The sequence below is a fragment of the Trachypithecus francoisi genome, unplaced genomic scaffold (genome assembly GCF_009764315.1).
Source record: "Trachypithecus francoisi isolate TF-2019V2 unplaced genomic scaffold, Tfra_2.0 Lachesis_group9, whole genome shotgun sequence".
NCBI lineage: Eukaryota > Metazoa > Chordata > Mammalia > Primates > Cercopithecidae > Trachypithecus > Trachypithecus francoisi.
In genome coordinates, this window is record NW_022681474.1 from 44,392,808 (window position 1) to 44,418,464 (window position 25,657).

At 48.4% G+C, this 25,657-nt stretch overlaps 1 protein-coding gene across 4 annotated transcripts in view; it reads left to right on the forward strand.

Annotated features, from left to right (window-relative positions):
* Window positions 1–25,657, forward strand: part of TSPAN14 (tetraspanin 14) — a 67,148-nt gene that overhangs the window by 26,157 nt on the left and 15,334 nt on the right. For 3 of the 4 annotated variants that reach the window (XM_033209292.1, XM_033209291.1, XM_033209293.1), the window contains 2 exons: window positions 7,800–7,897; window positions 23,200–23,250. In XM_033209292.1, coding sequence (XP_033065183.1) covers window positions 7,817–7,897; window positions 23,200–23,250 — 132 coding nt within the window. In that variant the 5' untranslated portion in view covers window positions 7,800–7,816. The remainder of the gene's footprint in view (window positions 1–7,799; window positions 7,898–23,199; window positions 23,251–25,657) is intronic. The other variant, XM_033209295.1, reaches the window with a different exon arrangement.

The window sequence follows — 25,657 nt, forward strand, 5'->3', positions numbered from 1 at the left end:
TGGGTTCACGTCATTCTCCTGCCTCAGTCTCCCGAGTAACTGGGACTACAGGCACCCGCCACCATGCCCGGATAATTTTTTGTATTTTTAGTAGAGATGGGGTTTCACCATGTTAGCCAGGATGGCCTCAATCTCCTGACCTCGTGATCTGCCTGCCTCGACCTCCCAAAGTGCTGGGATTACAGGCATGAGCCACTGTGCCCAGCCGGCTAATTTTGTATTTTTAGTAGAGACAGGGTTTCTCCATGTTGGTCAGGATGATCTTGAACTCCTGACCTTAGGTGATCCGCCCGCCTCAGCCTCCCAAAGTGCTGGGATTACAGGCATGAGCCACCGCGCCCAGCCTATATGCAGACATTTCTAAGAGATATTTGGGTGTAAACATCAAGAGTCAGCTAGAAGTTGGAAGTGTCACCTAGAAAGGGAAAACCTGACCTAAGGGCTGGGATCTGCTATTTTCTCAACACGGTTTTTACAGTAGTTGATTCTTAGATTATGTGCAGTTATGATTTTGAAAAATGAAAAGAAAACTACAATGCACAGCATGTGATGGAGGACATATTTCACAAAACTCATTTTAATTTTTTTGAGGTGGAGTCTCGCTCTGTGGCTTAGGCTAGAGTGCACTGGCACAATCTTGGCTCACTGCAACCTCTGCTTCCCAAGTTCAAGCAATTCTCCTGCCTCAGCCTCCCGAGTAGCTGGGATTACAGGCGCCCATCCCCACACCCAGCTAATTTTCTGTATTCTTAGTAGAAACAGGGTTTCGTTATGTTGGCTAGGCTGGTCTCAAACTCCTGACCTCCAGTGATCCGCCTGCCTCAGCCTCCCAGAGTGCTGGGATTATAGGCGTGAGCCACTGCGCCCGGCCTCCACAGAACTCATTTTAGTTGTGCATGTGAGTGTGTGTGTGCACTGGATTGACTTTTGTTAAATGTATTTCTTTGTGTGGGTCATGATAAGATTTGAAAACTCTTGTTTAGTGGTTTCTCATTGTCAGTTCACTTTTCTTTTCCTTTTTTTTTTTGAGATGGAGTTTTCGCTCTTGTTGCCCAGACTGGAGTGCAATGGCACGATCTTGGCTTACTGCAATCCCCGCCTCTCTGGTTCAAGTGATTCTCCTGCCCAGCTTCCTGAGTAGCTGGTATTACAGGCGTGAGCCACCACGCCTGGCTAATTTTGTATTTTTAGTAGAGATGGGGTTTCACCATGTTGGTCAGGCTGGTCTCGAACTCCTGACCTCAGGTGATCCATCTGCCTCAGCGTCCCAAAATGCTGGGATTAATAGGCGTGAGCCACTGCTCCCAGCCAACCGGTTCACTTTTCATAATTCTGAATTGTTGAGATATTTTACAGTTGAGAATGTGCTACTTTTTTAATTTAAAGAAGGGCAGGAGGTAGGAATGTTACAGGTGAGTACAACACTGAAGCCGAGCCCTGTTTATAATGACTGCCAGCCTTATCACATTGTAGCCAGCATTCTCCTCCCCAGCAGGGGCACCCCCCAATCAGCAGTGACCCCATTTTCATTTATAATACAAAAGTAGTAATGGTAAGTGTGACGCTGGAAACCTTTTTGGAAAATCACTTGTAAGTCCACCACCACTCCATGCAGCCATTTTCATGCTCTTAACGTTCCACTGTGGCCTTTAAGCACATGCTTACAAATTGTCCCATAATTGCAAACCATCAGGTTCATGTTTCACTTAATGCATATTCTTTTTCTGGACGCAAATTCTTAGTCATGATTAAGGGTGTGACCTTTTTTTTTTTGGTGGTAAATGTTACCATGTTGCTACCAAATGGTAGTAACACCGTTTCGTCTGCTACTAGCAAGGAATAAATGTTTTGCCACAATAGTAGTGGCAATTTTGTTAAATTAAAAAGTGTAAAGTAGGCCGGGTGTGGTGGCTCACGCCTATAATCCCAGCACTTTGGGAGGCTGAGATGGGCAGATCACCCAAGGTCAGGAGTTCGAGATCAGCCTGGCCAACATGGCGAAACCCCTGTCTCTACTAAAAATACAAAAGTTAGTTGGACACGGTGGCGGTCACCTGTAATCTCAGCTACTCAGTGGGCTGAGGCAGGAGAATCACTTGAACCCGGGAGGCGGAGGTTGCAGTGAGCCGAGATCGCGCCATTGCACTCCAGCCTGGGAAACGAGCGAAACTCCATCTCAAAAAATAAAAAAAAAGTATAAAATAGGCCAGGCATGGTGACTCACGCCTGTAATCTCAGCACTTTGGAAGGCCGAGGTGGGTGGATCGCTTTGAGCTCAAGAGTTCAGGAACAGCCGGGCAATATGACGAAACCCCTACGAAAAATAAAAAAATTAGCCGGGCCTGGTGGCATGCGCCTGTGGTCCCAGCTACTCCAGAGGCTGAGGCTGGAGAACCACTTGAACCAGGGAGGTGGAGGTTGCAGTGAGCTGTGATTGCGCCATTGCACTCCAGCTTGGGCAACAGAGCAGGACTCGTTTCAAAAAAAAAAAAAAAAGTGTGAAACAGTATGTCTGGATTGTCTTTAAGTTTTATTTCTCGTGATATTGAATATTTTTCCTTTTTTTTTTTTTTATTTTTATTTTAAAAAGACTGGGTCTTGCTCCGTCATCCAGACTGGAGTGCAGTGGTGTGATCACTGTTCATCACAGCCTTGACCTCCTGGGCTCAAGCTATCCTACCTCAGCCTCCCAAGTAGCTGGGACTTCAGACACCACACCCAGCTAATTTTTGTACTTTTTGTAGAGATGGTGTTTGGCCATGTTGCGCAGGCTTATTTTTCCATTGGTTATATTATTCTTCCCTTTGTTATGTTATTCTTTCCTTTGTGTATGATGTTCATATCCTTTGTTCATTTGTATACAACGGGAGTCTTTTTGAAGTATGAGTCTCTCTATAGGTTGCAGATATTTACTCTGTCGTAATTTTTTCAGCTGCAGATACCATTTGTGTTTCCGTTTTTATTGTTACTTTTAATCATGGGGATTTTTTAGACTTGTTATCTGTTCAGGCTTGGTAGTGTTGTGCTTTAAATTGTTTTTTCCTGTTGCCTCAAAGTTGAAGGAGGGTAAAATAGAATTGAAAACCCTGTTCTCTGGGTGTGGTGTTTGCGTGCATGTGCGTATGCCCTTTAAATCTGTAAATTGTTATTTGCTTATTATTTAACTCCCCTCAAGTTGCTAACCAGTTATCTCACCACTGTTAAACAATTCTCCCTCTGCCCCATTTTGAAAAGTTGGTATTTTAATAAACACGTGGCTCCTTCCTGCCACACTGATGCTTTATTTTCTATCACGTTCTTAGAGTTGAGACAGTTTGAGATCTTAATTTTTTTTTCTATGCACACAAAATAGCTTTTGGAGATTCTTCCTCTGCTGGAATGGTACTTCACATTTGTGAAAAGTTTACCCATCTCTACTTTTAGGAAGATTCTTAGTCGTGCGTGTGTGTCTGTGTGTGTGTGTGTGTGGTGTGTGTGTGTGTGTGTAAGATAAATGGTGTTAGTGTTCATTGTGGATGCGTCTGCTCATAGAGGGCTAACTTCTGCCTTCCTTCAGTATGATGTGGTTTAGCAAATGAGGTGAGATGCTAGGGACCATGGTCATTTCGGGAATCATTTCGGGTCAGATCTGGGTTCTAGTTTCAGCACTACTGCCTTATCAGCCTTCCTGCATTTTTGCGTAAATGCACTAGTAGCTCCTTTGGTGGCTCAGGAATGCTCAGTCCTTTTTTCCTCCCTTGGGGTTCTGAAGCCTCCGAGCCACACCTGTTGTGCAGCTCCATCATTACCCCTCCACAGACAGAAGGCCACCATAGGAGTGTAGGAGGATGTGGCTTAGGCTGGAGTCCAAATGAGTCTCCCATTTACCTCCCTCAGCTTAAACTGTGTGGAGACCAGGATCTGCCAGCCCCATGGAGGGTCAGGACCTGCTTTTCAACCTGCTGACCAACAGAGCAGAGAGGGACAGAGTGAGAGGTGCCTTCCCTCCCTCTCCCGAGGTTAGGTGGGTGGCAGGGGTGGGGGAGGGGGGTGAAGGAAAACTGAAATGTTTCCTTGCAACAGTTCTTGCCATAGTTTCCTCTTCTGTGGGCTGAGGATGGGGGAAAAAGTGTCACTGGGACAGCCCCACCTCTAGACCTCATGGGGTTATCCTGGGTTGTACAAAAATGGCCAAAAGGGGTATAATGCTGGTGGTGCATGTGCTCTGGGTTGTAAGTGGCACGTGTATCAGGATACGTTGTCTGAGTGTGGCACGCCTCTTCTTGGATGAGAGGGGGTTTCTTCCTAGTTATTCCGCAGTGTGGCCCTGGCTAGTGTAGTTCCGAGTGTTGATGTTACCAGGGAGGGAGTGAGGGCTTGGAGTTTAGGGTGTGGCTATGAGAGTCTCTGACGGGTGTAGGTGTGGACCCCAGCATCTGAAAGCAGAATTGTTTCCTGGTTGGTCATGAGTGTTGGGTAGAAGATGAAGCAGCAGATGGTCAGGGAAGCCAGGCACTCCATGGAGAATCCTTGCTCCAAAGTACTGGCCTCCCTGCCAGCTGCATCCCCTTGAAATGTTCCCTGTAGCCTTTCCATATTCTATGCACTTAATGGTTGCGAGCTACAGGAGACCAGGGACCATCAGGTTGAGATTCCCAGTGTTGCCACAGGACAGTCATTTTGCGAAGGCCCCGGGCAGGGGAGCAGAGGTGAGCCACCAACACAGACACGTTTGCTAATGAACTGGTTTCTTTGTGGAGCTTTCATCAAGAAGGAAGGGGGAAGTTTGGCTTTTCTTTTTTTTTTTTTTTTTTGAGACGGAGTCTGGCTCTGTCACCCAAGCTGGAGTGCACTGGCCAGATCTCAGCTCACTGCAAGCTCCGCCTCCTGGGTTCACACCATTCTCCTGCCTCAGCCTCCCGAGTAGCTGGGACTACAGGCGCCTGCCACCTCGCCCGGCTAGTTTTTTGTATTTTTTAGTAGAGACGGGGTTTCACCGTGTTAGCCAGGATGGTCTCGATCTCCTGACCTTGTGATCCACCCGCCTCGGCCTCCCAAAGTGCTGGGATTACAGGCTTGAGCCACCGCGCCCGGCCGAAGTTTGGCTTTTCTTACTGCTTCCGGAGAGTTCTTTACAGGGTTGGGTTAAATGAGGTCAAAGGAGCACTCTCTAGGATCCCAAGGCATTCGATTCCATGCCTGACCAGCCCTCCTCAGTTCCTGAGGCCCAGCTCCCTGGAGGGCACAGCCTTCTACTTTCCAGGCTCCTCTGGGAATCACGAGAAAGAGGGGGGGCAGGATTGTCTTGTCCATAAAAAGGAACAGAGTTTCTACTGCTTAGAACATTTTTCTGCCTCATAGGGTGTTTCCAGCTGAATTGACAGTTCTCTGTGATAAATATACTTGAGTTTTAGGTTAAAAGTTTTTTTTCATTCTATATGCATTAATCCAGTCATGGATTTATAGTTGAGTAGCCCAACCCTCCCCTGAAGGGGGAAAAAAGAACGATTAAAAAAGCCAAACCATTGACTGGGTGTGGTGGCTCGTGTAGGTAATCTCAGCAATTTGGGAGGCCCTGGAGGGAGGATTGCTTGAGGCCAGGAGTTTGAGACTAGCCTGGGCAACATAGCATAGTGAGACTGCTATCTCCACCTACACAAAACATTAGCAAACCAACCCAGTGCTGTGGGGCCCTGTAATCTGAAACAAACTGGTGAATGTTAGCTATAGCTACCATTAAGTTAGTTGCCTACAAGGAGCCCCTCTCTGTGAATCCGTGTGCTGCATCATAGCTCACAGGCCCATCTACCTTTGTAAGATCCCCAAGGGGACTGCTGCAGCCCTCGGTGCCTAAGCTGATACCTGATCTGCTGGGCATGGGTCTGCTGGCATGTCAGTATCGCGGTGGGGGCGGGGGTGGGGGACTTGTCAGAAATGCAGATTCAGGGCTCCAACGCAGACTTCCTTACCAGAACCTTGTGTTGGGGGCTGGGATCTGTATTTAGAATAAGTGATTCCGATGCTGCCAGCCAGGCCCCTCATGCCAGTGACATTAGGGGTAGGTCACTAAGAGCCCCACTTTAGTTGAGGATCCTGAGGTCCCGAGAGAGCAGGGACTTGGATGGGCTGAGGTCATGTTGCTGAAGGAAGGTGCCTGTGTCTCTACCTGAGAGCTCCTTTTCTCCCTGCAGCCACTCTGTGTGGCCCAGACAGTGTTTAGGCCTCGTGTGTGGCCTTGTGTCCTGTAGAGTCCTTGGGCAGCAGGTGGTTGTGTTCACACACTCATTCTTGGAGGCACGTTTTGTGGACATGCTATTCTGCTGGTGGGGCGGTGGTAGGGTGGGAGGTGGGGATGGGGCAGCTGGGTAGTGGTCTGCCTGTTGTTCTTCCCTGCTGGTTCCTGAGGTCATACAGAAGGAGGGGCCGGTGGATGAGTGGTGGTGTCTAGGCTGTGCCTGTCGATTCCACACCGTGGGAGAGGTGGAGCGGTCACAGGTTCCGTTTCCAGAGGAGTGTGGTTTCATGTCCCTTCTTGGCACTTCTTTCTGAGAACATTGCAGAGCAGCAGCCAGCCGGCCGTGGCAGCCTCACAGGAAGGGGTTTTGCAAGTAGCCACCACGTGGAAGCTGGTTTCTCACTGGCGGATGTGGGTGGGTCTCCTCCTCACCTCTAGGGTGGCCTTGTCTGCTTTCGCCTTGTGCTGTGTTACTCTCCTCACCTGGGAAGCTGAGGGTTGAGCAGGGGGCTGGCATGGGACCACTGCCCTGCGGGCCTCTGATCCTGTTCCTACCTGTCCACTTGAGGCACTCCCTCCTTTCCCACTGTTCAGCCATTGCACTGGGGGGAGGGGACCGTGGAGGACTTAGGGGTCCACCTGGATTGCCACTGGGGTTCAAAAAGGAAAGCAGTAAAGGTAGCCCAGGCCCTCAGCAAAGTCCCTCAGAAATAGAACCCTACTGCGGTAGATCTCTGAGGTTGCTTTGGGGGTTAGATACAGATAAAAATCAGTGGCCCCACCCTTCACTCTGTAGTTCACAGGGTCTTCCCACGTAGGCTGTGTAGTCCAAGTTTCATGACAGCCCTGGAGGACAAAACTATGGCTATGGTCTGGGTTGAGGTGGGGGGGCAGGGTGCGGGTGACAGGGGAGGGAGGGAGCAGGGGGATGGCTGCTGGCTCCAGTGGCCTTCCTCACCTCTGAGGGCTGAGCTTCAGAGGTTCTCAGAAGATGCTGCATGAATGAATATGGAGCCCTCATCTTGGCTTTTCTTCACTGGGCACAGTTGGATCATGTCCAGACCTGCCTGCACGTTCATCTCCCAAATGTGGCTCTTTGTGGTCAAGCCCCTGTTTCTTCTGTTGGCTCTGGTGGGTGGAAAGAACGTGGACTGTGAAGTCCCCTGTCCTTGGTTCCAATCCTGGGCTGTCACTGCTCTCTTGTCCTTGGGCAAGTCATGTGATCTTTCTGAATGGTTTCCTAAACCATGAAGTGAAAAAAAATCAATTCCCAGTCAAGAGGTGATGAGATCAATATTTGGGAAGACTCCAAGCAGAATTCTTGGTACTTAAAAGACACTTAAAAAGCATCTTTCTTCCTTCTTTCAAAAATGTCCCTTATCCTTTCGTTTGTGTTTTGGAGAGCTGATTCAGCCTGAGTTTTGCATTACCTATACCTGGCCTTGGTAGTAGGCCTCTGCTTGGACCGGTAAAGGGTCGTGAGGGAAATGATCGGGAGCTTTCTGGAATCTGCCTGTGAGCAGGTTTTGGGGAGAGGTTTTAAACGCTGAGCCTGTCATCTCACTAGTCACACATCTCTCCGCAGATTCTGCTTCTCAGAAGATGCACTATTATAGATACTCTAACGCCAAGGTCAGCTGCTGGTACAAGTACCTCCTTTTCAGCTACAACATCATCTTCTGGGTAAGTGGATGAGAGTGACCACATTCCCTTGGTTAGTCCTTTATTCAGTAAATTATGGTTTTCCACACTCTTAATATGCGAGACACTATGTAAAGCTCTGGGATAAGGTGGTGGGCAGGGTCAATGACCCCTACCCTCATAGAACCAGTTGCAACTGTGGGGATGGGGGAAGGCCAAAGGCCGAGGTGATTGAAAGCCAGAGTAAGGCCAACCCAGCCTTGGGGGTTCAGGAAGCCTTGGGACTCTGACCCAGATGCCTGTCTGTCTCTCTCACCTCCCCCTGTTCCAATCCTGGGAGTGCCCCAATGAGACATCAGCAGCAATGTACTTTGTGTGCATCTGACTATGAGCCAGACCCTGTTTTAGGTTCTGGGAGGTGATAGCAGACAAGGGCAATAAAGTGCTATTCTTGTAGTGCTTATGTGTAACCAAGAGCCATGTTAGCCTCCTGAACAGCAGGACAGTGAGGGAGATGCTCCTTAGCTAGGGTGGCCAGGGAAAGGCATTCTGTGGAGGTGACTTGTGGGCTGAAAACTGAGTACTAATGAAGAGGTGGCCAGGCAGGGATCTGGGGAAGAATGCTCCAGACAGACAGAATGGCAGCTGCAAAAGGCCTGAGGCAGGAATGAGCTTTGTGTGTGCAAAGGACAAACAGAAGGCCATGTGGCTGGAGCTGAGTAAGTGGGAGAAGGGACACAGGTAGGGACAGAGGCATGCAGGAGCCGGGTCACAAAGGATCACACGGGTCTCAATAAATAGTTGGAATTATTTTTTACTGCTTTAAATAATTATTGGAAGCCTTGTAAGTTGGGTGGTGTGATCTGATTTTGGAGTGACAGGAGAGTCACTCTGCAGAATGACCAGGTTCTGAGATGGGATTTGGGATAGAAGGGGGGTACATTTAAATTATCTCTTAGCCAGCCTCAGGGAGATACCATTTCCTTTGTTGTTGACTGTCCTGGAGATGGAAGTCTTGGCCAGCCACCATCAGAGGAAGGGCTGGACCAGATGAGAGCGTGGAAAATGAGTGTGTTGACTGAGAAGAGGAGAGGTCTGAATATTGAGCCCTACGATGCTAGAGGTTGGGTCGAGGAAGCTAACCCACTCCCAAGTTAGCTGAGAGCGAGTAGTCCGAGGTAAAGGGAAGACCAGGAGATTGTGTGTTGTAGAAGCCTTTAAAGTAGAAAGGCACAGTCAACCATGGTGCAGGGAGGCGAAGAAGGATGAGGACATAACATTGGTAATGGCTTAGACAAAGTGAAGGTTGTTGATGAACTTGATGAGACCACTGTGTGCTCTGGGTAGCGGATCGGGGTGGGTGGATAGAAACCCAGCTGGAGTTGGCTGAGGAGCCAATGGGAAGTAAAGAAGTGAAGGGAATGACTCTTGACAGTTCTTCCAAGGATGCTTGCCTTAAAGAGGAGAAGAAAAGTTGGACACTGGCTGGAGATGGTCAGGGGGTTAAGGGAGTTATAGCATGTGTTTATTGCCAGTGAGATTGGTCCAGGGAGAGGCAGACATTGATTCTGTGCAGGAGGGCCTGTGGACATGATCATGCACAGAGGCTTTTAAAACCATTAAACATAGTTTATGAATATCTGTGTGGGTGTAGGTGGAGAAAGGAGGACAGAATGAGTGGCCATGATGTCATATTTTGCTTCTACTGCAGATTTGGCATCTTCTATTGGGACTGGAACTCTTGAAAACAAGGCAGGCTTACTAAGTCTTCTCAGCTTTGCAAGCTTGATTTTACAGCCTCATCTCCTGGTGATTTATCTTAGTGTGTTTGGGGATTTTCTGTCCTAGAGAAATAAGGTGGGATTCAATGGCTTGGTCTTTTAGCCCACATCTTTTCCTGTGTTCTGATAACTTTGCACCAGCAACCACATCATTGTTCCTGAAATAGGGCATTGCTGGATATTTGATGTGGTGCCTCTGGGTCCCTCTTAATGTGGGAGTCCATGCTCCATCCTTATGATGTGTGGCTTCTCAGAGCAGCATTGTTCCCTGTCTGGAGAGCCCCTTGGCCTTAACTGGTGTTCCCCCTCCACCATCCTGCACCCCCAGCCAAGTATATGGTGGAGGGTCACTGGGCTAGGCAGGCGGTCTGACACTTGGACACTTGGACGCCCAGTTGTTCCCCTCTGTGGGTGTGCTGCTTGGCTTTGTGCCTCAACCTCCGACTCTCATCTTAATTTCTGCAGCTAGAGCAACACTCTCCCACTACTGCTGTAGCTGAGGGCCCTGGTGTCTTCATTTCTTCAGAGGGTTTCAGGAGAGAGTTTTTGACACCAGGGAGCTCTACTAACTTGCCTGGTAACACATTTGCCGCACTATATTCCAGTAGTGGAGCGCATGAATCCAGCATGGTAGTAAGTCTGCTTGGTGGTTGAAGGGTGCTGCGGTGTTTTCCGCCTTTTGCAGATTTGGCAATGTGTGTGTTGAAAGTTAATAATTTTTCAGTTAGTGTGTGTTGGGGCAGAACAGGAAGGAACAAACAGGAACAGCCAGGAAGACCAAGCATGAGAGAGCTTGGTTGGGAAATAAGAATGGGAGGCCAAGTGCCTTGCTTAGGGGGAAGCTGCTGGACCCTCCCCACTGGGTTCCTGGTAGTGATGTGTAGTCTTCATTTGCACTGGAGCTGGCAGTGTGGGGTGAGGCCTGACACTGGGGCGCACGGCCCTCTGGGAAGCTCATGGTGTAGCAGGAGTGTGCCGGGCTGGCTCTGGGCACCAGGGTCTCCCTGAGCTGAGTGACCTGGCTAAGCTTCAGTGTTTTCCTTGTGACGTAGCACTCTCAGCTGCTTAGTGTCTGCCTCAGGTTGCTGAAAATGTATAAAGTGGAATGCCCAAGCCTTTACCTCTTCAGATAAGTTTTCTTTTTTTAAAATGGAGAAAATATAGAAGTAGAATAATAAAATGAGCTCAATGTTCCCACCATCTAGCTTATTTGGTTTGTATCTCCCTGCCCAACCCTTTGGATTATTTTGAAGCAAAGCCCAGGTAGATGATTTTGCACAGTGTTTTTATTTGTATTTTGTTTAATGAATTAACAGTGAGCAGTGGTGCGGAAGGATTGCACATGCTGATGGTGGACACTGGGCTCAGCAGGCAAGTTTCAACGTGCAGAAGGCAGCTTGTGGCTTCTGTGACCAATTCTAGGCGTTGGAACAAATATGATGTTTTATTTAGTAGTTTGCCCTCACTTAGAATTATTTTCATAGGCTGGGCGCGATGGCTCACGCCTGTAATCCCAGCGCTTTGGGAGGCTGAGGCGGGCGGACTATGAGGTCAGGAGATCGAGACCATCCTGGCTACGGTGAAATCCCGTCTCTACTAAAAATACAAAAAATTAGCCGGACGTGGTGGCGGGCTCCTGTAGTCCCAGCTACTCAGGAGGCTGAGGCAGGAGAATCGCGTGAACCCAGGAGGCAGAGCTTGCAGTGAGCCAAGATCATGCCACTGCACTCCAGCCTGGGCGACAGAGTGAGACTCTGTCTCAAAAAAAAAAAAAATTTTTTTTCACAATAGCATTCTTTATAGATAAATACCCTTTGGTCGCTAATAGATTTTTTTTTTTAAGCTCTCTGACTTCGGGGCCAAGATTTCCCAGGGATTGTTAAAACCTGCTTGGGGTAAGAAATGTGGTTGCCACTGAAGTTTGCGTGTCTGTTCTGAACCTCTTGGTTTACAGGATGAGAATGGAATGGGCTTCATGAGGTTCTTATCACAAGGATGTTAGGGAAAATATGCTTCTATGCAACATAGCTTTTTGAGAGCGCTAGTGCTTTTTACTTATTAAAAAAATCATTCTTTGGTTGTGCTAGACCTGTTTTTAGTGCAAAATCTCACTTTGACTTAGGAAATGCAAATCAAAACCACAATGAGATACCACTTCACACCCATTGGGATGGCTATTATTTTAAAAAATGGAAAATGACAGATGTTGAGGATGTGGAGAAATTGAAAGCTTTGTGCATTGTTAGTGAAAATGTAAAATGGTGCAATTGCTATGGTAAACAGTATGGTAGTTCCACAAAAGTTAAAAATAAAGTTACCGTATGATCCAACAATTCCACTTCTGGGTATAACAAATAGAGCTGAAAGCAGGATCTCGAAGAGATATTTGTACACCCATGTGCACATTCATAGCAGCATTATTTACAGTTGCCAGAAGGTCGAAACAACCCAAGTATCCATCGATGATTGAGTGAATAAACAAAATGTGATATTATACAGATGTGAAAGAGCTTTAAAAGGAAGGCCGTTCTGTCACATGCTACAGCATGGGTAAACCTTGAGGACATTGTGCTGAGTGAGATAAGCTAGACGCAAAAAGACAAATACTGTATGATTCCACTTATATGAGGTGCCCACAGTAGTCAGAATCATAGAGACAGGAAGTAGAATGTTGGTTGCTAGGAGCCTGGGAAGGGAAGATTGGGGAGTTGTTGGTTAATGGGTACAGAAGATCTCACTTTGACGTGCAGAGGAAGGGAAGCTGGGAGAGGCGTACACTGGAGGAGTGGCATCTGGCCCTTTGTCTTTGCTCATTTGTACCCCCCCACTGGTTCCACAAAGCATTTGGGGTTTTCTAAGTTTGCCGAGTGAATCCTCTAGAGGGATGATTCGGATGATGTCTGCAACTCCAGGGCTGGTTTCCAACACAAGCATTGCTTTAATCTGCATGCTGAGGTTGGATGAAGTCCTTGCCTGGATCTGCTTCAGAGATGGATTAAAAGTGAAGAACTGAAACCCCTTCTAAGCAGACTGTAGGCCTTTGTTACACAGGAGAGTCCTTTGCTTATCTGTAGTTTAAAAAATTTTTTTTTAAATGACATTCTGCCATTGGCTTTCTCAGTGACTTGGGTCTATTTGAGCTTACCCTTTTAAAAATGTGTGAATTCGCCTCTGTGCAGCCTGTTTCTGAGTGAGATGAGATCCATGGACATCTGTGCTCTATGACCAGCATGGCTTGAGGCCTCTTCCTTCAGAGTCACAGATGCCTCCTGTGAGTAGGGCGAACATGTAATCTATGGTTCAACTTTTGAGAGTAAGAGAGAGTTTGTTGAGAATGTTCCTGGAACAACAGGTGTACGCCAGGCCTGTCCTGTGCAAATCTGGGCATGTGGCCACCCTGCACAAGAAAGAGAAGACAAGCCCAAGGTGGAAAGATCAGCTCTCTTTCCTTACCCTTGTGTAGGGCATCTTTGCAGGCAGGGTCTTATTCTCTTCATCCGACCTTTATTATGCTCCTCTTTATAGAGGACTTGCCAATTCACAGGATAGTCTGCTGTTCTGGGCTCTTCTGACTGATGGAGAATTGCCCTTATTTGAGCTGAACTCTGTGCCTTTGATATCAGACACCAAGGCCTGTTCCCTAGATCTTCAGGCAGATGATTTCTTCATTTCCATCTCAGTGATGCAGTCAAAAGGGAAAAGTCTAGTGTTTTAATAATGTATATAGTGTATTTTTGTTTTCACTGCTGAGAAGATGTCCTTTTTTCTCTTCAAGTAGTATTTAATCAACTTTTGTAATTGCATGGAAATTCATAAATGCTAAACAAGGCATCCCAGGTTTACTGCATTTCTTCTTCCATGCCCCAGTGTCCTGTCTGCAGGCACACAGTTTCATATCCTGTGAGTAGAGTAGTATCCTTGCAATCTTGAGATATGCATTTTCACAGCACCATCTACTAATATAAAACATTCCAGGTTGCAACATTATCTTTCCAACCATATTTTTAGAAATTCCCATATTGGACATTTAGGTTGTTTCCAATTTTTTTGCTATCCCAGATAAGGATGCAATGATTAGTTTATGTAATACACATTCTTTCCTTTAGGGAAGGGAGGGAAATTATTCGCTGAGATAGATCCCCAGGAGTGAGATTAAATGGGTCACAAGGTGTGTACATTGTTTTAACCTGCCTGACATACAGTCAGAATCACATCCCCAGAACGACTGCCCCAATTCATAGGAAATTGACCGTCTTTTGGCACAGGGTGTGTGTGTGTGTGTGTGTGTGTGTGTGTGTGGTGTGTGTGTGTGTGTGTTTCTGCATTTAGGCTTGCCAAGGCAGAGGACGGGGATTGCTTAATCAGAAACTCCACTAGAACTTAAAGAATGGCCAGTGGTGCTGATGCCTGCATGGATGGCCTCAGCCCCCAATTTTCCCAACTTAGGCAAGTGTGAGGCTGGGACCACCAGTTGGGATTACTGAGGAAGGGATGTTCAAGGTGCTCTGAGATTATTGTCTGGCACACAGGACTGTTAAATGCTTACACATACTTTCAAGTCTTAAGTACCTTGGTGTACTTGTATAACTCTGCCTCCTTGGCTGGTAAATAATCAGCGTGGCACAGTCTACAGGAGTGATTTTTCTTGTTTGTACTTTTTTTCTTTAATGGAAATCCTTTTTATAATGATCACTTCTATTGATGTCTGATTTAGATGGAATAACATTTATTCATTTTAACTGTACAGTTCAATCTCAACTGTACATGCCACATAATCACCATCATCACAATGAAGATATAAAACATTCCCATCACCCCAGAAACTTTCCTTGTGCCCCTACAGTCATGCCCACCCCACCCCACCCCTTTCCTGGGTGATGGTTGTTCTGCCTCCTGTTACTATAAATTAAACTCTTCGGTATCTGACTTTTTTTAGTTAGGTGGTAGTATCTCTATTGGTTTTCTCTTTTTAATTACTTTAAAAAAATCTTTTGAAATTATTTTTTATTTTTTAATTGTTCAGCATACATAACAGAAAATTTGTCATTGAAACTATTTTAAGTGTATAGTTCGTTAGCATTAAGTACATTCACATTCACCTTAATTGCTGTTCTTATTTTGATTATTTCTTCCTTTCTACTTTGGGATCATTTTGCTTTTCCTTAGCTACTTAAACTGGAAGAGTAGATCACTGATTTTTAGATCTTTTTTTCCTAATATAAATACTTGAAGTTGTACATTTTCTGCATCCCACACATTTTGATATGTTTTCACTTGATTTGGTAAAAATACTTTGTGTCTCCTCCCACCTCCAGGCTGACTTCTGGAGTTTCTCCTTTTATTCTGGATCGTAGCAATTTTATACGTGCTGGTATAGTTGTCTTTGTGTTTATTCTGTTTGGGGTTCATTGGCCTTTGAGATTTGTGGGTTTATAGTTTTCATCAGATTTGGAATATTTTAGCCATTATGTTTTCAAATGTGCACCCTTTTTCTCCCCTTCCCTATCCCATTTCCCTAGGACATTGTTTAGGTCACAGAGGCTCGGTTTACTTTTTTATTTTGTTGAGCATTTTACCCCTCCCCTTTAGTTTCTGTGGCTTTGTCTTCGGCTTTATTGATCTTTTCTTCTGTAGTGTCTCACTGGCTGTTAAACCCATCTAGTGAAGTCTTCATTTCTAGTATTATAGTTTCTATTTTTAGTAGTTACATTTAGGTCTTTTTTATGTCTCCAATTTCTTTCCTTATCATATTTATATTTTCCTTTAAATCCCTGAACATATTTGCAATACTTGTTTTGAAGTTGTTGCAATTTCATATTCTCTGTTATACTTGTGTCTTCTATTTACTGAATTTTTTCTCTTGTAGCTCACTTGTTTCCTTTTCTTGCCTGTCTAGTAACTTTTGATTGGATGTTAGTTACAGTTTTTCCACTAAGTATTCTTCCCTAGCAGTATGAGGTTTTTTGTGTCTGACATCTCTCATTTAATACCATATGTGAGATTCATTTATGCAGTTGTACATAGTTGTAGATCATTTATTCTTGTTGTGTAATATTCTGTTGTGGGGATATATCATTTGTGTTATTTACAGTTTTAGGCTATTAAGACCTATTACAGTGATATAAAAACATACCAGTGTTGGAGACCTGAGTATAGGGTATCCCAGGCTTTGTGTGGCTGAGCAGGAGGAAATCCCGTCTTTCCTCTCCAGGTCCAGATGGTTTTAGTGTGATAGTTTAGAGCTGAGCTTTGCAGACTATGGCTTGCAGGCCAAACCTGGCCTTCCGCCTGTTTTTACACATACAATTTTATTGGAACACAGCCACACCCATTCATTTACGTATTATCTATGGCTGCTTTCCCATTATAACAGCAGAGTTGAGTAATTGCTACGGGGATCATCCAGCACACAAAGCTGAAAATATTTACTATTTGGCCCTTTACAAAAATGCTGACCACTGCTTTAGTATCTTGGTTTTCTACCCACTGTTAATCACTGTGAACTGTACCAAAGTTAGGGTGGGGGTTTCTTCTCTCCTGGGGGTACTGCCTGTCACCTCCCTTGAATGACTGTGTTCCCTCCGCCTTCCTTCCTTTCAAGGGCCTTGACACAGGTTCCTGGGCGGGGCTCAGTGGGGGTCAACTCCCTGTTATCTGGCAACACAGAGACAGCTGTGGAAGCTGCCCCTGGAGCCCTCTGCGCAGTCCTTCCCCACAATGGGGCCCTCGCATGGGTTCTCTGGCTCTGCTGGGAGGGCACATGTTGTTGCCTTTTCTCAGAACCACCCTTCTGGCAGGAGGAAAAGTTGGGGTGTGATAGCTGTGTGACCCCGTGCAAGGTACCTCCTGCTCTGGGCTTTGTTTCCCTGTGTCGTAAGGAAGCCAAATCCTAGCATCCCTTCTGGCTCCCAGACCTTCTGAACTCCCACTGACAAGTGGCTTGGTTCAGACTTTCAACACAGGACGATTAACTGCAACTCCTCCCTTGGCCCACTGGGCTCTCAGGGCCAGGTTGGGTCTGGGGTCTGCACCCTCTGGTCCTTTTTGGCCTCAAGTTCAATTGAATCATCAGCATTTCAAGTGGCCACAAGTATTGCTGTTGTTTCCTGAATGCCTCAGGCCTGGATTTGGGATTTCCTATTCTGGAGAGTGCCAGGACCCTGGGGTTTCCATCTGGTGTAATTTATAATGGCAAAGCTTAGCCAGTGGGAGTGCATGTGCATGGGTCCTTGGAGGTCATCCGTCTCCTGCTGCTGCTTATTTTGCTGATCGGTAGACTGAGACCCAGGAGAGGGATGGCTTCCTCGAGGCCCTGACTCTGTAAGTTAGGAACAAAGCTGAGACTCAGTCCTGGCTTCCTCCGCTCCCTGGTGTTTTCTTTCCATCATCCTTTCCTACCTCACTCGAAAAGCCTGCAGAAGGCCCTGTTTCCCTAAGCTGTGCTTCACTTTTGTCTCCAGAAGCCCAGTTATACAGGTGCCCTTGGAAAGGAGGACTTTGTCTTAGGACGGAGGCTGGTGCTGGAAGTAATTGGGGAGTGGGGTACAGAACACCAGCGTCACAAGAAGGAGACGCGGTATCTTCAGGACAGCAGATGCTTGTGTCATATCCTCGAACGCCCCCCACGTCTCTGCTCTGCCTGCCCTGCAGGAGGGCATGGCCACCTTGAGACTGGCTCTGTGCCTGGAGTAAGCATGTCACGTAGGATCTTCTTTTAATCTTTACAACCTTCCTGTGACCTAGGAAAGATCATTCCTGTTTTGTAGAGAGCATAGGCTCAGAAAAGGTATCGGACTCGCATGAGGCCCTGTCACTAGGCAGCTGTAAACAGAGACTGGACCTAGGGCCGGCTTTGTTCAGGGGAAGAGGCTCTGTGAATGTCAGCCTGAGTCAGCGCATGGATTGTGCAAGACCCAGAGGCCAGCAGGGCAGAGCCAGAGAGCATCGCCTGCTGCTGGTGGTTCGCCTTGATCTTGCTGAAGAAAGGCCTCTGGGGCCTGCAGGAGTTGCCAAGTACTTTAATACATGCTTAAATCTTGCAAGGAGCCAAGGCCATTAAATCATGGGTGAGAGGCTGCCTTTGACCTGCTTGGAGCTGCATCTTTCTCCTCCAGTTCAGCAGGGCCTGGCTGGGTGTCACTTCCTTTGTGACTTGATTGTGCTTGGGTAAAGTACCATGTGCTTGCTCATGTGGTAAGTGGATTTCTTGTGTCTGGACTCTGGCTGGACCAGCCCAGAGTGCCCCAGGAGGACCTCCTGCCTTTGGCAGGGGCATTTTCCTAAGGTGAAAGGTCAATATTTAATCTTTGCAGTGACCCACAAAGAGGCCCTGCTGCCTTGTCCACCTGCCCTGGTTGGGACACAAGTGGTCTCACCACCTGACAGTGTGGATCATTTGGCTTTAGAGCTGCACAACCCCAAAGCCCCCCTATGGAATTACTACATCCCCGGGCCCTTGTGTGAGTGCCCCTGTGTGGAAGGCAGCTGCTCTGTGGGTGGTAAGATAATGTGTTGCTAGGGTCAGAGGCATCCAGGTTTGGTTCTTAAGTCTGCCACCAGCTAGCCATGTGACCTTGGGCAAAGGACCAAATTGCTCTACATTTGAGCTTTCCCATCTGAAAAATGAGGGTAATTGAGCCAGTGTTATGGGATGTGGAGGGATAGCCTTAGGTCCATTAAGTGTTTAATGCAGTGCACAGCTCCCAGGAAAGGGCAGCTATTCACAGTGACCATAGCAGTCTAGGAGCTCGCTGGTCCAGCAAACAGAAGGCTGGCCTCCCCTCAAGCTGGGCCAGAGCTGGGCTCCGTTCTTCAGTAGGTAATTCAGTTAGGTCATAGGAGGGAGACAAAGAAGGTCACTTGAGGCTAGAGGATACTCAGCTGAACCCTCACTCCCAGAAGATTGGCAGCCAGGGCTCATAGCGGTCAGGGCTCACCCAGCCTGGCCCCACAGACCATCTGCTGCAGAGTTCCAGGGAAGGGTACCATGGGGTGAAGCGGGCCAGTGACCCGGTTCATTCATGGGACTGTTATGTGAGCTCTCAGGCAGGTCACTTCCCCTGTCTGGTCCTCCCTCAATCTCCTAGTCTCTGAAACCAGATTTGTTGGTACTCAGAGTTCCTGCCCTGGGTCACTGTTTGTTGAACCCATGATCTGACATGTGATCCCCAAGTTCCTGTCTTTCCGGTGTGAGTTAACTTTAGTTCTTCCTTTAAGACAGAATGGAAAACAACACGAAGCCTTACTCTTTTTTTTTTTTTTTTTTGAGACGGAGTTTTGCTCTTGTTGCCCAGGCTGGAGTGCAATGGCGCCATCTTGGCTCACCGCAACCTCCACCTCCTGGGTTCAAGTGATTCTCATGCCTCAGCCTCCCGAGTAGCTGGGATTACAGGCATGCATCACTACGCTCAACTAATTTTGTATTTTTAGTAGAGATAGGGTTTCTCCATGTTGGTGAGGCCGGTCTCAAACTCCTGACCTTAGGTGATCCACCCACCTCAGCCTCCCAAAGTGCTGGGATTACGGGTGTGAGCCACCATGCCTGGCCAAGCCCTTATTCTTAGAGCTGAGAGAAAGAGAACTGCACGCAGTGGTAGGGAGCTGGCTTCCCCAGCAAACAGAGTCAGCCAGGGCTTTCCCTGGGGGCCTTGAGAAGATCAGCAAGTGAAGGAGGGTATGGTCTCTGGGCCATATGCAGAGCGGTAAGTGGCCCTGTGTTTGGGGAAGGGGCAATTGCAGCAGAGGTGAGCAGGAGTGGGCCTACCTTTGCATGGGCACTGTGCCCCTGAGGGTGGGGATATGAACAGCTCTTGAGGTCATGGGTCTTTTTTGAGAACTTGTGCAGAACAAAATTCCTTTTGTGAAACCAGTCACCTTTTCCTATTGTATCTATTTAGTCACCTGGGAGAGCAATTAATGTAGCACTTCAGCATGAATTCACAGAAACCTGTTAATATAGATGGAACTGAGGCCCCCTTTTTTTTGTCTTTTTTTTTTGGGAGACCTGGTCTTACTCTGTCACCACCCAGGCTGGGGTGCAGTGGTGCAATCTCAGCTTACTGCAGCCTTGACCTCCCAAGTTCAAGCAGTCCTCCCACCTTGGTCTCCCTGGTAACTGGGAATACAGGCATGTGACACCACACCCAACTAGTTTTTAAAAAACTTTCTGTTTGTTTGTTTTAAGAGATGGGGTCTTGCCGTGTTGCCCAGGCTGGTCTTGAACTCCTGGGCTCAAGCAATCCTCCTGCCTCAGCCTCCCAAATTGCTATGAGCTACTGTTCTCAGCCTGAGGCTGGTATTAATGTGGGAAACGATACACTTAGAAGTCAGACTTAGTAGTCAAGGTGAGAGAAGGGGTGAGCTGTGAAGTGCAGTGGGGAGGAGAGAGGGGAGCTCCAGCAGTGGTTTTGTTGAGTGTCTTTAAGGCAGACTTTTCTCACCTGTCCCATGTGGCACCAGGGGATGAGTGGACTGTCTTGGAAAGTGGTTAGGCAGGGGCTGGAATGTCTGTTGGGAATGCTGGATGGGGCATCGGCCTCTGGGCTTGTTCTACTCTGACCGTAGGCGAATGCCCCTATATAGAGCTTGGCCCATGGAACTGGGCCAGGCTGAGTTTTTCTTAGCCCACATTTGCTCAAAATGCTTTTGGATCGAATCACACCCAAAAGTGCGCCTAGGGGTAACTAGAAGGACCCAGGCAAGCACTGTCCTGGTCTTGGGTCCTGGGGAGTCACTGATGCCTACTCTGCGCCTACTGTGGGCCAAGCCCTCCTCGTTGTTGGGCTGCAACTCTGAACAAAACAGATAATATCTCTGGCCTTAGAAGGGCTTAGCTGGGGAGACACAATAGAGAGACAGGCCCTGTGGTCTGGGATCAGTGCCACAAAGAAAATCAACAGAGGAGGTCACACGTGGGAAATGGGAAGCAGTTCCACGAAGGGTGGTAAAAGGAGGCCTTGAACGCAGCGAGGGAGGAGTCAGGAATGGATATGGAGGAAGAGCATTCCAGGCTGAGGGAAGAATGTCCAGGCTCTGAGGCAGGGGTGATTTTGATGACTTCAAGAAACAGAAGGAATGTCAGGGTGGCCCGGGGAGTGGGTTGGAGGTGGGAAGGAGATGCCTTGGGAGGTATACGCAAAGCCTGGCTGCAGAGGCCCTTGGGGGCCATGGGAGAGAGCGTGCATTTTCTTCTAGGTCTGCGTGGGAAGTCACTGCAGAGTTTCGAGGAGGGGAGTTCCCAGCTCTGTATTTTTTTGAAGGACCGGTCTCGTTGCTTGGACCAGTGAGGACTGGGATCCAGACCCGAATGGGTTGAGCCGGGGCAGGTGGGAGCAGAGACTCTGGAGAAAAGCTGGTTGAATGCACCGTGTATTTGGAGGCAGAACCAGCAGAGGGTCCTCTGGGTTGAGTGTGGAGCAAAAGAGGAAGAAGGCACCAAGCCTAGGGTCTGGGTTTTCTCTCTTGCACTTGCTGGTTGGGAAGGTGGTGCTACTGAATGAGACGGAGAAGAGTTGCATGAGTTGGGTTGGGGTCGGGGGACCAAGGCTGCGTAGTGGGGCAGAATAAGAGTGAAATATCATTAGCTGTCTTTGGAGGACAAGTAAACTAGACATTAGGGTATTTGACCGGGGGCATGGCCAGGACTGGACATCTGGGTATGTCGGTCAGCAGTGTTTAGATGGTATTTAAGCCTTGTGAATTATGAGATCATTGAGAGGGCTCAGGGCAGGGTGAAGGAGCTAGGACTGTGAGTGACGCCCACCAGTGTCTAGAGGGGTCTGAAGGAGAAGGAGGAGTAGCAGGGAGGAAGGCAGTCGGCATATGCTTGGGGTCCCCGAAGCAGAGTGTGTCAGTGGAGTGCTCGGAGGAGGAGAGAATGACCAGCTGTGACCACTGAGGTCAGATACCACAAGGAAAAGTCTTGGCCTCCAGCTTTGGCAAGAGGGAGGCAGGTGACTGGGGGCCTTGAATAAGATGGGTGGGGATGGAGCTTGCAGAATTCGGCAGGTGGTGACCAGTCGCCTGCAGGCTCGCTCGGCATGCCAGTGTAAGACACCTGGGGAGGGAAACGAAGCGGTCATGCATTCCATCAGGAAAACCCTTCCTAGCTAGTCAGTTCATGGGGAGGACCGAGGGCTAGGGATGAGCCCAGGGAGCTCTGCCCCCTTGGCTTGGTGCTGTATCTAGTACTTGAGATAGTATCTGGCACTCGGGATGTACTCCGTGAATATTTGTTGAATGAATGAGTGAGGAGTGAATGAATGAACTGAGACTTGTGATTCAGCCCTTCTCCCCACTGCCTGGCACTTTGGTTTTGGCCCTCCCTGGGCCTCAATGCCTCTGCTTTTGTAAAGTGGAGGGATTAGTTCTTGGTGGGGCTTCTTCACTTAGCGTTCACAGACCACTGTGGGAGCCAGCAGTGGGAAGCTGTGAACCCTCTAAAATTTCATACAAAATACTGGGCATTTGTGCATTTTCTGAAAGTGATCTGTGATCCAGAAGAGGTTGGATCACAGATTACTTTCAGGGTTGGGTAAGACTTCCTGGGGTTTTCCTTGAGCCCTTTCTTTCCATTCTAGCCCCTGGGGCTAGTTATTGAGTAAAATAGGCAGAAGTGGCTCAAGGCTTGAGATCACTGGTAGTCATAGAGAAGCGTGGTCCTGTTATTTATCGTGAGATGGTGATAAATGGCAGTGAAATGGCAGTGTGGTGTAAAGTAGTCACAGAAAAATAGGAGGCAGCTTTATTAGCAGAGCCCATGTTGTGTTTTGTTCTATGTGGAAAAGCCCTCCCTGGTTTAGGAACCTGTGTCATGTATTTGGGAGGGCCCCTTTTTGTTGTGGTGCACATATAGGGTCCTGCAGGTGGGAAGTTAGGCTTGGGGGTGCTTCTCCTCTGGGGTGAGCTTATTGCTTAGAGCAGGCCTATTTTCTCTAGCTAAAAACCCAGGCTTTCCTGAGCACCGGTGCACCCCCCTGCTTGGTGTAGATACAGTGGGGAGGAGGATCAGCCCTGGCCTGGGCGTCTGGATAGCTGCTTATCTGTGCCTGGAGTCTTGTCTCCAGGGCTAGAGAGCTGGGGTGTGTGGCAGAGATCCTGGGCTCTGTTTCCCCCCCATCCTTACCGTGTAGTGGTGCCCGGTCCTATGCAGCCTCATCGTGCATTGGGAACCTCTGAGGGGACCTGGGCTAGCCCTCCCAAGGGGTGATGTCTTCGTATATACCAGATAGTGCACTGAAATGAGTTCAGGGTTGCAAAAAGAGGAAGAAACGGCACAGCCTGGTATCTGTGACCCATAGTCTCTCCAGGGTGGAGTCTGCTGTGAGATCTTTTCCTCTTCCCTCCCTGGGGCATAGGGTCATCTGAGGTTGAAGGAGTTTGTCCAGACATTCAGGAAGGTAGGTTCAGGTTATCTGTCATCTGCAGGGCCTGAGGGGCTATGTGGGATGTGAGCTAGGAGCATGCCCTGCCTGGCAGTGTGGACTTTGCTCTGTGAAGCATGTTCGCAGTGTTGGTTTCCATCCTAACTTCCTTCCCTCTCTCTCTTTCCTCTGCCCCACTTAGTTGGCTGGAGTTGTCTTCCTTGGAGTCGGGCTGTGGGCATGGAGCGAAAAGGTAGGTGTAACTATCACAGGCCACTGAGCTTCAGGCAGCCAAAACCAGATTCGTTGGACTTCATTTTCCCTCCTCCAATCTGTTCCCTGACAACAAGCATTTCTTGTGTAGTGTCAAGATGTGTAGTTGCTAATCTTTACACGCACAAACTCTTGCTACTCTGCCCACATGATAATGTTAGCTGCTGGAGGCATGGGCTGGGCTGGGCTGACTGGGTTTTGAGCCCTGTGGATGTGGAGAGCTCAGCTCTTGTCTGCAGCTGTGCCCAGAGCAGGCTTGGGGCAACCCAACTTCCTGACCCTGTCTGTGCCTCAGGGAGCAAGCGAGCAGGTCCCTGAACACAGGCATGCTTATTGTTGAAGCCCTTGTCCTCCAGGATGAGAAAGAGCAGGGAGCAGGGCTGGGTGGCGTGCCCCCAGGGTGCCCTGTGGGACAGGGGTGGGCCTTTAAGCACCTCTGGGCCTCCTTGCCCAACCTCAGGAGGAGAGGGGAGGAGTGGAGACCTGGCATCTACTGTCTGGAAGGACATGGGGCAGTTGCAGCTCCAGGAAGGGGATGAGACTGGATATGGGCAGGGTGGGGCTGTGCTGCTGCTTATTGCCCCGTGGCAGGGGTGCTATGGAGGCGGTGAGGGCTGAAAAGGGCCAGGGAGGGAAGGGGGAAAGGGAGGGAAGCAGTAAGGTGGAGCAGGCCTGGCCGGAAATAGCCAGGACTGAAGTTTCCTCTAGCATCTTGGGCCCAGGCCTTTTTCCTTCAGTGGAACATCGCTTTGCTTCCAGCAGGAGGAGGCAGAAGAACGTAGGTCTGCAGGCTTTTCCTGCCATGGTCTTACGAACAGGATAAGGCCCACCTTCCGGTTTGGGCAACTTCCAAGTGGCCTGTGAACCCCCGAAAGGGCAAGAGCTGGGGTGCGATGTCCTTGTGCCCCTGTGACCCAGAAGGAGGTTCAATCTGTGCCTCACAGCACCATCGTGTGGCTGCCCCTGGGACTGCAGCCACCTAACCGGGTGTGGCCCTGAGTGTGGAGCAAATCTGTCGATTTAAAATAATTAAAAAGGCCAGAACCTAGTTTAGAGAGAGTTTATTCAAGCACACATGTTGAGGACAGGGCTACCCAGGAAGCACAAATTCCAAAGAATGGAAGTCAGCCTTCCTGTTTGAAGTGTAGGAGCTTGGGATCATTTATGTAGACAAAGCCAGACAGAGGCTCTGTTGCCCAGACCGATTCAGCACAGTGACTGAATCTTGGCTCACTGCAACCTCCGCCTCCCGGGTTCAAGAGATTCTTGTGCCTCACCCTCCCGAATAGCTGAGATTACAGGCATGTGCCACCATGCCTGGCTAATTTTTGTATCTTTTAGTAGAGATCGGGTTTTGCCATGTTGGCCAGGCAGGTCTTGAACTCCTGGCCTCAAGTGATCTGCCCTCGTTGGCCTCCCAGAGTGCTGAGATTACAGACGTGAGCCGCCATGCCCAGACACCTATGTATGTCTTGATGCTTAGTCACAATGTTCTGATTAGTTGAGGCGGTCTTTTTCTTTCAGGAAAGGTATGTTTAACATTCCACACTGAAGATGTAATTGTCCCTGGGTCTTAGATGATATCTGATCTGAGTTAGTAAAGAACAATGAAAGAGGCAGTTAAACTGTAACAGAGATCAGTGACTGGAAGGGGGGCTGTGGTCTCTCCAGTCCCTTAGTTCAACCATCATCTAAGAAACAGAATTGCAAACACGCTACATGACTCAATCTCCAGGGCTCAGCTTTCCCCTTGGCATTTTACAAACCCTACGGAACTGCTCTGCCCATTATGTGACTGTGTTTATATTTATATTTAAATTGAAATTGAATATAAATGAAAATTCCGTCCTTCTGTCTCATTAGCCACATTTCAAGTGCTCCGTAACGCCTGTGGCCAGAGAGTGGGGGTGTAGTCTAAAACACCTCCATTGGTGTAGAAACTTCTATGGACAGCACTGCTTTGGCCTGCCCTTGGGCGTGTTTTTCACAAGAGTGTTCATATTGAGGCTGTTTTCATCTCAGAAGAGTAGTGTTCCTCATTAATTAGGTGCCAAATTAGGGGACTAACAAGGTTAGCCACCAGGGTGACCAGTTTGACCACAGGCCACAGAGCCCCATTTCCCTCCAGGCCTGGAATAGACACCCCACAGGCTGCAAAAGAAGCCTGGTGGCCGCCTAGGAGGAACTCACAGCATAGGTGGAGGCCAGGAACACTTTCTGGGACCTGAGGTGGGCAAGGATCTGCTGGTCAGAGGGGCCCCTAAGGGCATGGATGGGGCCGGACTCTGGCCTGGCTGTTAACAAGAGAACTGAGCCTGGGGAGACAAGTCCCTGTTTTCAGTACCACCTGCACCCCCCAGGGCGGCATCCTTGACTCCCCTTCCGGG